Source organism: Argiope bruennichi, chromosome X1, assembly GCF_947563725.1.
Source record: "Argiope bruennichi chromosome X1, qqArgBrue1.1, whole genome shotgun sequence".
Taxonomy (NCBI): Eukaryota; Metazoa; Arthropoda; class Arachnida; order Araneae; family Araneidae; genus Argiope; species Argiope bruennichi.
Window position 1 is genome coordinate 120,709,698 of NC_079162.1, and position 13,776 is coordinate 120,723,473.

General features: G+C 28.5%; 1 protein-coding gene across 2 annotated transcripts; it reads right to left on the minus strand.

The window, feature by feature from the left end:
• Positions 1 to 7,026: 7,026 nt before the first annotated feature.
• Positions 7,027 to 12,935, minus strand: LOC129958922 (uncharacterized). Of its 2 annotated transcripts, XM_056071665.1 has the most exons (4): positions 12,909 to 12,935; positions 12,036 to 12,089; positions 7,938 to 8,726; positions 7,027 to 7,647 (listed from the first exon to the last, which is right to left on the minus strand). In XM_056071665.1, the coding sequence occupies exons 3-4, from the start codon at positions 8,267 to 8,269 to the stop codon at positions 7,239 to 7,241; spliced, it is 741 nt and encodes a 246-aa protein (XP_055927640.1). In that variant the 5' UTR covers positions 8,270 to 8,726; positions 12,036 to 12,089; positions 12,909 to 12,935; the 3' UTR covers positions 7,027 to 7,238. The 2 variants fall into 2 exon arrangements, with proteins under 2 accessions (XP_055927640.1, XP_055927639.1); XM_056071664.1 differs by lacking the exon at positions 12,909 to 12,935 and having other exon boundaries at positions 12,036 to 12,134.
• Positions 12,936 to 13,776: the final 841 nt, after the last annotated feature.

Sequence of the window (13,776 nt, forward strand, 5' to 3'; positions counted from 1 at the left end):
TATCGGATCAGTGACTTCACTGGAAAGTGTGAAGACGCCACTCCACTTCATGAGAGTGATCTTGACTTTCCGATATTCTCATTTGATGATGCACTATTCCATACAAATCATTTTTAATTTTTGTAACATGAGCGGTGCCTGCTTGCACCAGTTTCACTTCAACTCTCAGGGAGAAGTCTTTACAAAAAAAGCTTAAGTGCGCCTCCCCCACATTCCAAACATACATATGGTTTAGCGCATACTGCGCCATCTATGTTCAGTATTAATCTTTACTGTATGAATAAATATACAAATAAAAATAAAATAATAAAATAAAAACAAAATATTACAAATAATAAAATCCCATAAACACTCATGAAGTGGAGTGGCGACTTCACAATTTCCAGTGAAGTCACTGATCCGATAAATTTCAGTGATATGCAATTCAATGATACGATAATTCAAAGAATAACCGGTCCGTTCACTTTTCAACCAATTCACAGATTTCTCCTTTTCTGTCTTGTTCGAGAGCTTCCATTGGACAGATCGTATCGATTGTTACTTTCTATCGTGATCCAAAACCTGTAATCGAAATATTACCAGTAAGACCATATCAAGGATTTGAATCAAGGAACCCCTCTTTGAAAAATCTTGATCACTGGTATTTGTGACTTTATGATATTGGTAACGTAATAACCGCTCGTAAAATATTCGTCATCTCTACTGAAATCGGGTAATTTTTTTACCTTAATTATTTGTGTGAGCAGTTTTATGTAGCAAATTCCCATAATTTGACGAAACATTTTATTTTTGATAATATAATAATGATATTTAAGTTGATAATCAATAAAAGAGTTTGTTAAAATATTAATAAAAGTCAATATTATTATATTTAGATTACTAAATTTTGAAAACTTTAAATTAAAAATAACTTAATATGCCCTCTTTTTTAAATAAATTTTAAATTATTTAAGACGATTAAGGTTTCAATCAGCTCCAATAATCAATATTATCATGTACAAAGTGTTCCATTCTTCTTTCTAGTCAGGTGATAGTTATTGGCATTTTATCATGATCTTTCGTGGCGGAGCAAGAAAAGATATTTCGTTTTTTTACACAGAAAACAATGAAAGGAGTTGCTTAAACGAAAAAAAAAAAAAAAAAAAAAAAGAGGCGGCCCAAATCGCAAATATTCCTATTACTTTCGTTTTTAGATAACATTAAATAGTTATTTAGACCGTACGATATAATTTTCGATATTAATGCGTTCTGTATGGAGTGCGGTCTTCCTCAGATCGTTCTAATAATTTAATTACGATTCAAAATTCCTAGGTCCATATAAAAACAGACATAGGATAAATTCTAAACCTGATGTCATTTTTACTAAATGAATATGAATCCCTTTCTGAATCGCGAAATTTTAATAATCCTATTCTGGTGAAATCGATAATAGTGATCTCTGTGTCTTATCTTTCTTTAGAGAATTTCTGATTAAAAATTTATTAAAATTTCAAGAGGATCATCCATCACTAACGGCAACATATCTTTAAATTATTCAGTCTAAAATTTGGGATTCCAAGACACCTGGTTTAATGGTTGAGACCATTGCGAAACTGGGAAATAATTATTTCGCATTTTCATATACTATTTAGTACCTTTGTTTCAGGTTAGCTTTTGTTGTATGAAATTATACCAGTTTTGGCAAAAAAGAAATTAGGAAATTTTGCGATTCTTCTTGGTATTTGTACTTTTAATTGAATATTTCCACATCTAATGAGTTAAATATCGGTTTGAATTGAAATTAATCAAAAATGCAATCATTATGAAATTAAAAATATTTTTTTTTCTGAACCAAACTATAGTCTGTGAAGTTTCTGTAGACGTTTCAAGGACACTCGTTTTCCCTAATATTCTCTCTTTCTCCGTTGCCATGGTTTCGACAAAGCATTTTTTTTCTCCAGCCAGTACGTTTCAGTAAGGACGTTAAGCTGGCAGTACCTTAGCAGCCGTGTAAAAAAAAAAAAAAAAAAAAAAAAAAAAAGAAAAGAAAAGAAAAGAAAGAGTGACACTGTTATCTGCCTCAGCGTTACGACGCAGACAACCAGTAACGAGGTAGAAAACGTGATCTTGAACCGCCTACAGAAAATACATAGACTATAATAAAAGATGCATTGTATATAGAGAGCGCTAATGCCTGAGAGTGACCCTTGAGAAAGCATTCAGGCCGGATTCATCATTTCTTTCTTTTTGAATTAAACGTAATATTTATTTCTAATCTGTTTGAATTGAGTGTTCTTAAAATGCGGAGTCATAGAATTCAAGGTGTATTTTTTATGAAGATTATATTAACTTATATATAGAAATTTTCACGGAGAAATTAATAGTTAAAACCTTGCTGTTTTGTGTAATATGGCATTTTTTGCAGTAATTTTTTTTTTTCAGTTGAAAGGAATGCTACTGGAAAAAAGAAAATGTTCATTGATTACATTTCTTTCCTTCATTATAATAAATATTCTGTTATTTGACTATGTTCCTTTTCATTATTGTAATATTGTATTATTTTGATTTTTTTCACCATATTCAGATAATTGAGGATTTTAATTTTACCTAATTAATTGGGTCCAATTGAAATATTCTGGCCATCGACCGTGCAGTTGTCCCTGAAGCTGTTGTAATAATCCATGGACTGAGTGTATTCTCTATAGATGCCAGTTATTACGTTGAAATAAATTCCACACTGACGGTCCTAGAATGTTGAATTTTGGACTGATTATTCGTACATTAGCATGAGAGTAATTTGAAAAATTAGCCCAAAATTTAAGTTTAAATGATCCTGCTATTTAATTCTTTCTATAAACACAGTTACTAGAAGGATGCTAGCGATTCGAAAAACGATGATTATATTCTTTCACAACCAGGACGGCATTACGATTAAATACAGAACAAATATTCAGCGTATTTAAACTTTCCTTATTACTGAATATATCATTGTTTTAGAGAGCAAGCAAATAATTTTACTTTCTTTGACGGCATTATAGTGCTTCTTCGAGATATAATAAATGTTCAATTTCTCAAGTTTTTTTTTTTTTTTTTTTTTTATAGAATCAAAGTTGCAACTGACGACTAATTAAAGTGAGCAATCTTATGCATTATTAGTAAATTTCTTTGAGGTTAAGATAATTGGATGATGTACTACTAGAAAAATAATTGAATGTGACAATTTTTATTTCTTGAATAACTATTTCAGAAACAAACGTTTTCATTGAAATTGGCGATTAGTCCCTCTAAAAATAAAAATGAGCATATCTCTGCAAATTTTGCAGATAAAACATAAAAAGTGCGTGGATAGATGAATGAAAGAAACGTAATTTTTTCCTAGAGTTAGTATTTAGGGAAATAAAAGAAATGAGAATTCACTTTTCATGGGTCATCATTGAATATATATATATATATATTCTTTAGTTTCCCATAAAATTGCATTTGTTTGTGTGTGTATATATATGTACGCACATGCAAATTTTACAAAAAATCAAAATGTTCATCTGCATTTTGAAAATTCGTCATTTAGAGAGAAGCGGGGGGGACAGTTTATCAATTCTGACTCTTAAGTTCGTCTCGATAAATAAATAATAATAATAAAAGGACTGGGTTTGTTTGTATTTTTCAGTTCACAAACTCGATTCATGAATCTGACTACTTAATCGTATTAAGCAATTTCAGCTTTAAAGAGACTTAAGGATTAAAATTATTGAAATTAAAAGTAAAGAATTATTTTAAAATGCTCTGTTCAGAAGAATGAAATTAAATATTTTGCGGATTCTTTGTCTGGATATGTTGCTGAATGCAACTCTCCTAAGACATTTTTATATTAACCCTCTATTTATTGAGGGAACTCTTAAATCTCCTCATTTTTCTCATGGCATACAGCATTAATATAAATACTTTGAGACCCACTGGGTCATTATCGTCCAGTTTCACGAAGTTTCATTTTCAGTTCATGGATGGCGGCACAAGTGTGCGGCACTATTTGAATATATGTCTCATTACGAGAAAGATATGAAATGAATGCTTTTAGGGAAGTTGAGGCAAGACAGCATTCAAAGTGTGTAGAATGTAATATATTCTTGGCTGTAAATGATAATTTTTTTTTTTCTAAAATCATAAGAAAATCTGCTTTCTGATCGCAAGAAAAAGTAATAAGTAAAAAATATTGAAATATTTTTTCTATATTTTAAGCAAAATTATTTAATAAATTTATTGTTTAATTTTTTATATCTTCCAAATTACCATTGAAATTTCAAATATTACTTTAATATTTGACATTTTAATTGTAATAATACAATATTTACATTACATCGGTCTTCATCGCGAATTCGTTTAAAATGCTGAAAGAGCAATTTATAATTAGTCAATGTTGATCTAATTTTTCATCAGAATGTTTGCTTCTATTTTACGCTGCTCTCTTGCTGCTAACAGACATATGTCTCTTTGCTCTCATTCTAAAATGGATTATGATGAATAACTTTAACAAAGGCAAGATAGTGAAAAATAATTTACGATAAAGAACAACAACAACAGCAAAAGAAAAACAAAAAATCAAGACGATTAAAAATTCCGGACATTGCTTTTTAAAGTGAAAAGTAACATTCACTTGAAGAAGCATAGTCCGAATTTGTTAATTAACTTGTCTCTTTATTTCCTTCATTGTCTTAAATCATTATCAAATCACTTATTTGATCAAATACACATTGTGTAATATTGTTTATATATATAAAGAAACATGTACAGTGGTACCTTGCGTAATAAAAGCGTAATTCGTTCCAGAGTATCCGCCACTACCCATTCCGAGTTGAGTTGTCTCATCCTGATTCTATCCCCCTTCCAAGTTGAGTTGTATCCGCTTGCTGTTACCCCCTCCCTACCCCATTCAGAGTTCAGTTGTTTCCCCGCTGCTGCTTTCCCTTCTCCCCCTTCTGCGTTGAGTTGTTTCCCTCCTGATGCTTCCCCCTTCCAATTCTGAGTTCAGTTCCTTTCTCCTATTGCTCCCCCTTTTCCTTTCCCCTCCCAAATATTCATTTGAAGTCCTTCATTACAGCATAATTATTTTAATTCATTTGATTAATCTAATGAATTTGTTTTAATTGAAAATTTGAACGATTCCGACGCGCAGACATGACAAAATTTCAACTACGCGCAGTCAGATTCGAATCCTGGTCCATTGACTCTGCGACCAGCGAGCTAACCACTAGACCAGTTGGGGATTTGAAAAGAGCAGAAAATATAATCTATTTGAATATTACGTCACGTATTTTTTCCAACATTAGATTCTTTTTTCATTTAAATGTTAAATATTTTTCATTATTTAAACATATTTATCAATCACTCGCTTTTTGCTAACTTTAAAGTTTAGTTGCTGCCTTTGAACATTTTCACTTTTGATTTTATTGCACTGAATAGACATTTATGTGTGTGTACAATAATTTACCTTTAAATACTCTTTTTAAATATTGTTTAAATTTATATCATTGTTTTTATTAAATTTTTGCGTTGTATTTTAGAGCTTTTAAATTTATAACACACACAGTTCCTATATTTGTGTTTTTAAAAAAACTGATTTTTGGCACAGGCTTGCTGCGCGATGTACAATATGGCGTCCATTTTACGTATTATTTTATGTTTCAATTTATTTTTGCTATTGATATATTTAACTTCGGTGGCTGTACCTTTATAAAAAAAAGCTTTGATGGAAAATTTTGACTTTTTTTTTTATCCATATAATGACTATTTGTTTTACTTGGAAGTTGAAAACAAGATTTAATAAATAACATACGAGTCCAAAATTTTAAGCTATTTTACTTTGAAGCTAAGAGTTATAAGATATGCAAATTTAAAATATATCTGTAGAACATGTATGTATAAAATCTATAAAATATATTTATAGAAAAAATTTTGATTTTTTTTCTCAAGAAAATTAAAAGCAAGACTTCAGTAAAAGTGTCAATAAGATAATTAAATAATATTTCATTGGAATTTATAATTTTACTAATGTTTATTCCCCAGTTATATATTTAATTGCATCTGCTGCAAAGTAATATTTTTAAACCATGTCAATGATCATTGCTTTTCTTAACTGCAAATCTTTTACCTATTTTTAACTTTGTAATATCTAATATTTAGATGTTTTCTTCTATTCAATCATAATTGTTATTGTTTAACAAATTTAATTTTGTCTCCATCTGAATTTTGTACGCTGAATACTTCTTTTGAAAAAATAAATGTATAAGGTCTTCTCATACATTTAAAAAAAAAGATTGTAAACAACGTAATTCATGTAGAAACACTGTTAAATGATATGCAGTAAAACTTTCAATGTCTTCAGTTTCCGTTAAGCCCATTTTTATACTGCGAGTTGTAAAGAAACCACAAAAAATCGTCATATGTATGTTGCAAGTGATGAGGTTAAAAATGTCGTAAATCCGAGAACATTAGAGTAGTAATTAATTAGTATTAATTACGAATTTTGATTCTAAAACAGTTTATGAAGTTGAGAGAAAGAACTCGAGAAATGTCCGAAGTATACATGTTTTTTTCTTTTATTCATACAGAGATGGAAAAAGGAGGCATCGTTCCTGATATAATGATTACTATATTATAAATGGAACTAAATAAACGAGAATATCAAAATTTTGTGTGAACGGAATTGGAATTTTGAATTAAATATATTATCATTTTTTTTTTAAATGAAAAAAAAAAAGGTCAAAGAAATAAACATATTGTTCTACTTTGGATTCCAGAACATTCTGCAATTTCACGAAAATCAGAAAACTATCTTGTATTGCAAAATCAGCCTATACGTCTATTGAATTGTTTCATAAGAAAATCTTTCCCGAATTTAACATATTCAAAGAAGAAAGAATATTTCATGGATATGAAGTACCATGAAGACTTTGGAGACATTTCGAATTTGAAAACCATTATTAAATGGATAAAAAAGGAAAATATCAATGCAAGAATTTTTATTGAAACATTAATAACACGAAGCCCACACATAATAATTAAAATTAACAGATATAATGATTAAAAATTGAGTTAGAAAATATCATTTCATTGTTTCATGCAAATCAATACTCAAGATTAAAAAAAAAGTTTTAAAAAAATTCTGCTACAGTTTAAATTAACCAGTAAAGAACTATTGCCAAGAAAGAAAAATAATACACTTTTTTGGGGGGGGAGGGGATTCTTTTGTGGCATTTTCTTTTTCATTCCTCTAAATTAATATACGATATTAAAGAACAAGTCAAACCTAGGATTAAGATATCATAAGGCAATTTGCTGTTGTTGTTGATCAGTGCTTGCCTTATTGAGCACCTAGACAAATGCTTTAACGACCTAGGTTCAGGGGGATGGTCAGTTTCCCACCAAATAGAAGTTCTGCAAATTTGAAATGATCCCTCGTTTAAATTCGTAAATTTTTTCAAAGAAGTGATCATTTCATCTCTGCTAATTACAGCATCTGGTAAGGATCGCCACAGAAAAGCAAGAGCTTTCATTTTGTGCGGAGTTTCTATTTCCTTATTAATGATGAAATATGCCTGAAGAATTAAGAACATCCGATGCTTGTTTCTATCAGTCGATACTTCATAACTGCTGCCATGTACGTCCGCAGCCCTGAAATAGAAATGTATTTTCTTTTAACATGTTTATAGAAGGTGATATATTATCAGTAATTTACATCGAGAGTAACCAAAAATCAAGCAAAAAAATTCTACGGTTCGGATTAAGGTCTTATGAGATATATATATATATACATGATATATAGTTTGACTATTGAATTCGACAAATTGGTGAAACTTTTTTCTTGGTCACCGTTACAACGAACAAGTACCGAATAGAGTTTATTAATAAGTAACGAGTAAGAAAATAACTTTATTTTAAAAAAAATGTTCAAAGAAACTTACCATGTAAATTTCATGGCTTTACAATACTCATCATACACGCTTTCGCAAATTTTCCATTGCAGTCCATATCTTAATAATGTTGGTATTGATGCATACTGTTCATTATTAAAAAACTGGCTTATTAAGTTTGTTTCAGTGATGATATCCCAAGAATTTGACCTTAAACTCTGAAAAATATTTTGTGTTTTCCTCATTAGTAATAAAAATTTTAAGAAAGACAAGTTTCTCACACCATCCATATTGTAAACAAAGAGGATCATCTCAACAGACAAGCATACTGTTTCTATCAAATCGAAGATGAGAAAAAGCAACGGAATTTTCAAGTGCTGCATAAATCTTGTTAAAAATTCTTTTTGCTTCTTCAATGTCTGCACAACGGCACATGCCCCGCCATAGTTTTAAATATTTTTGAATTCTAACTAATTTGATTCATTCTAGAAATATCTATCTTTCGTATTTTATAAATATTTCTTCCTCAAATATCTGCCGGTCTTCGTCATAATATTCCCAATACACAACAGATACAGAATCAACTTGGAATCTGCTCTTATTCTTTGTTTTCACAAAATTCTTTAAATCAACTACAAAGGCAATTGGTGCAAGTTTTTCGATTCACACAAATCTAAAGGCACAAGTTCTTCTTGTACAACAAAGCCGCAGGAAAGTACAGGATTCTTCATAATGAGGATTTTTCTTTCTTTTTTTTTTTTTTTTTTTTTTTTTGAAAACAAGTTGACTGCGATTCTAAAAATATGAAGGTACTGCTTTTCTTCTCCTTACAGGAAAGCACTAAATAAATAAAGTACAGTAATGGAAGAAATTAATTTGTATGAAGTGTCACACACACACACACACACACTAAGGAAAAACAAACACAAAAAATTAAATGAAAATATTTGAATACTAAATATGATGAATTGATAATACGTGAGGAAAAAATCAATACTACACAAGAATAAATTACATTATTTTTATAAAAAATAAATAAATAATTCATTCAAATTAAATTGCAAATATGCGTTAAAAGAAAATTGTTTTTTATTTGTAAAATCGAAAATAAATGAATTAGTATACAAAAAAGAAGAATTAGGGGAAAAATGAATCTGTTGTACGGCCAAAATTCATTCTTTGGATATTTCACGCTGAATTAAAAGAGATAAAATTTACAATTGTAACATCGGGAAATTTAGAAATCGTAACATCGGGAAAACACAATAATTTTGAAAACTCTTCTTTAATTTGTATTTCTATATTGGGATTATTATTCATTTTAAAATATTAGTAACTAAATATATCGTCTCATTAAAAATAAATAGATTAATTATATGAGGTGATATATTTATTAAAGTGAAAAAAATCACAAATAAAAACTTTTTTCTAGAAGCAGTGGGAATAGAAGTTCTTGGACATTTTTTGTTGTTAATTATGGAATCTAAGTTGTCGCATATTTCGCTTACAGAAGTATCCTTCTCTCAAGCAATTTTGAGGTTATGTCTAATATAACAGTAGCACCAGATTTGTCAGTAGTGTGTTCGACTTCAAAGCAAATCACTAAATTTCCCAAAAATAGAACACTCCGATATTTGTCTTGTCTTCACCAATTTAGACTGAGCCATTTTTTACTCACAGCAAAGCACGCAAGCACAAACTAACATGTTAAAAGAAAATACATTAATTTCAGGGCTGCGGAAGTACATGACAGCAGTTATGAAGTATCGTTTAATAGAAGCAAGCATCAAATGTTCTTAATTCTACAGGCATATACCATCATTAATAAGGAAATAGAAACTCCGCACAAAATGAAAGCTCTTGCTTTTCTGTGGCGATTCTTACCAGATGCTGTAATTAGCAGAGATGAAACGATCACTTCGTTGAAAAAATTTACGAATTTAGACGAGGGATCATTTCAAATTTGCAGAACTTCTATTTGGTGGGAAACTGACCATCCCCCTGAACCTAGGTCGTTAAAGCATTTGTCTAGGTGCTCAATAAGGCAAGCACTGATCAACAACAACAGCAAATTGCCTTATGATATCTTAATCCTAGGTTTGACTCGTTCTTTAATATCGTATATTAATTTAGAGGAATGAAAAAGAAAATGCCACAAAAGAATCCCCTCCCCCCCAAAAAAGTGTATTTTTTTTTTCTTTCTTGGCAATAGTTCTTTACTGGTTAATTTAAACTGTAGCAGAATTTTTTTAAAACTTTTTTTTTAATCTTGAGTATTGATTTGCATGAAACAATGAAATGATATTTTCTAACTCAATTTTTAATCATTATATCTGTTAATTTTAATTATTATGTGTGGGCTTCGTGTTATTAATGTTTCAATAAAAATTCTTGCATAGATATTTTCCTTTTTTATCCATTTAATAATGGTTTTCAAATTCGAAATGTCTCCAAAGTCTTCATGGTACTTCATATCCATGAAATATTCTTTCTTCTTTGAATATGTTAAATTCGGGAAAGATTTTCTTATGAAACAATTCAATAGACGTATAGGCTGATTTTGCAATACAAGATAGTTTTCTGATTTTCGTGAAATTGCAGAATGTTCTGGAATCCAAAGTAGAACAATACGTTTATTTCTTTAATTTTTTTTTTCATTTCCAAAAAAAAAAAAAAAAAATGATAATATATTTAATTTAAAATTCCAATTCCGTTCACACAAAATTTTGATATTCTCGTTTATTTAGTTCCATTTATAATATAGTAATCATTATATCAGGAGCGATGCCTCCTTTCTCCATCTCTGTAAGAATAAAAGAAAAAAACATGTATACTTCGGACATTTCTCGAGTTCTTTCTCTCAACTTCATAAACTGTTTTAGAATCAAAATTCGTAATTAATACTAATTAATTACTACTCTAATGTTCTCGGATTTACGACATTTTTAACCTCATCACTTGCAACATACATATGACGATTTTTTGTGGTTTCTTTAAAACTCGCAGTATGATACAACAAAAGAAAACTAACTTGCATTATTATTAAATCGAACATCCTTAATAACCTCATTTATTGTTCATATGTTGTCAGAATTTCATTAGTTTTTAATTTCTGTTTTGAAAATTCAGTTTTATTAAATTGCAATATAAAGTTTTCTCTCTATGTACATTACATATTCATTTGAAATTGTGTCAAATGTAACAAGTTCAAGAAAAATTCACGTAATTGTTAGAATAAAAAACTGATATTCAAGACATATTTCATTTTTTAAATTACTGAAGTAAATTACATTCTGTCTTTTTATTTCAACATTTGTCTAAAAGTTCTATGAATATTTAAGAAATTATTTGCAAATTATTATTATTTCCTTTTATTTTAGCATGATGAGTGATTTTAATACTTGGAGACAAAATATTCTTATAATACTGCAAATATGGCTCTATTGAAATTTTGCTTTGCCAAATATTTAAATTCATATATCCTCTTTTTTAATAGATTTGTCTGTTATATTTTATAAGATACCAAGGAACATAAATAATTTATATCAATAAAAAAATATTAATATCAGAATGTAACTGAGATTATAGTTAAAATTCAAATTGTTATAACAATTTATCATGCTTCTCTTAATCTCCCTATAACACTTTACAATTTTTAATATTTTGTAGTCTAAAAAAAAATATTTTCACAGTTTTTAATTTACAAAAAGCCGAGAAAAAAATTATTCAAAGGAGAAACTTAATTTGTCTTAATATCGCATAGAAATGATTGAAAATTTCTCATCAAAACAAATAGCCTTAAAAGTATTTTCTTTAATGCCAACATTTTAGGCGAAAGTAGCAATTAGAAGTAAGCTATTAACATGAGAGCAATAAGATTTAATATTCTGCTGCACCTGCAGCAAGCATAAAGAATGAAAAATACAAATAGAAAGTGGAATGAAGCAAAAAACATTGATTTTATAGCATAAGTTCAAGACTTGTTGTAGCAAGACACATTTCTTGAATTCATGAACAAAGGTCCAATTTATAATTCATATTACATTTTTTCTGATTCCTTACATTAGAAAATATTTAAATATGAAAACAAAGTAGAAATTAAATAAAAAAAAACTTGAAAATATGAAAGACAAACAAAAATATACTCACCTGATTATTGTCTTAAGATTAGTTTAGCTCCATCTTTGTATTTCAACTACGTCCCTTTCATAAATTTCATACCAATAAAAGGAAATGCAAAAAATGTTCAAATTCGACATGCAGTATTGTTAAAGAAATGTTAAACACAAACACATTAGGCCATTAATGAATATTTTTAAAAATTCATACAATTAAAATTGTACACATACCATCCCAATCTGAATTTTTCAAAATACAGATTAATTATTAAGTTCATCAGAGAGAAAGCAGGTTTCATTCTGCATTGACATTAATATGTAAAAAAGATTTTAGATATAACTAAAATCCAAATATAATAATAACTGAGCATACTTTTCTTGATATGCCAAAAAAATAAACTTTAAATTTGAAAATACCTTATATCCTAAAAAAGCCATATTTTCAGTTTTTAATTTTATAAAAGGCTAAGAAAAGAATATACTGGAATGAGAAACATAATCAGTCTTAAAACACACAGAAATGTTCAAATATTTCAAATGAAAAGACACAGTCTAAGAAGTACTTTTTTAATACAAACATTTTAAGTGAACGGTAAACTATTAAATGAGAATAATGAGATATCTAATATTCTGTTGCAGCAGCAACAAGAATAAATAATATTAGATCTCATACAAAATGCAAATAGAAAGTGGCAAAAAGCAAAAAGCATTGATTTTATACCATAAGTTCATGACTTGTTGTATAAAGAAACATTTCTTTAATTCAAGAACAAGGGTATAATTTATAATTCATGTTACATTTTTCTGATCCCTTACATTACACCACATTCAAATATGAACACAAAGAGGTAATTAAATAACAAAAAAACTTGAAAATATGAAAGACAAACATATATATACATACCTGATTAATTTCTTTAGATCAGTTTAGCTCCTTCTTTGCATTTAAAATAAGTCCTTTTCATACCTAAAAATGGAAATTCAAAACACAAAGTCATAAGGCCATAAATTATTATTTTTAAAAATTCATAGAATTAAAAGTTGAAATATCAAATGACAGTCTCGGTTTTTCGAAATTCAGATGAATTATTAAGTTCATCAGAGAGAAAGCAGATTTCATTCTGCATTGACATCATTATGTAATAGAGATTTTAGATATAAATAAAATTGAAATATAATAAGAACTGAGAAAACAGTAAACTATTAAAATGAGAATGATGAGATCTAATATTCCGTTGCAGCAGCAACAAGCATAAAGAATGAAAAATACAAAGTGGCAAGAAGCACAAAACATTTATTTTATGGCATAAGTTCATGACTTGTTGTAGCAAGACACATTTCTTGAATTCATGAAGAAAGGTCCAATTTATAATTCATATTACATTTTTTCTCATTCCTTACATTGGAAAACATTTAAATATGAACCCAAAGTGGTAATTAAATAAAAACACTTGAAAATATGAAAGACAAACAAAAATATACTCACCTGATTATTGTCTTAAGATTAGTTTAGCTCCATCTTTGCATTTCAACTAAGTCCCTTTCATAAATCTCATACCTATAAAATGAAATGCAAAAAATGTTCAAATTCATCATGCAATACTGTTAAAGAAAAGTTAAACACAAACACATTAGGTCATAAATAAATATTTTAAAAAATTCATACAATTAAAAAAGTACACATCCAATCCCAATCTGAATTTTTCAAAATACAGATTAATTATTAAGTTCATCAGAGAGAAAGCAGATTTCATTCTGCATTGACATTAATA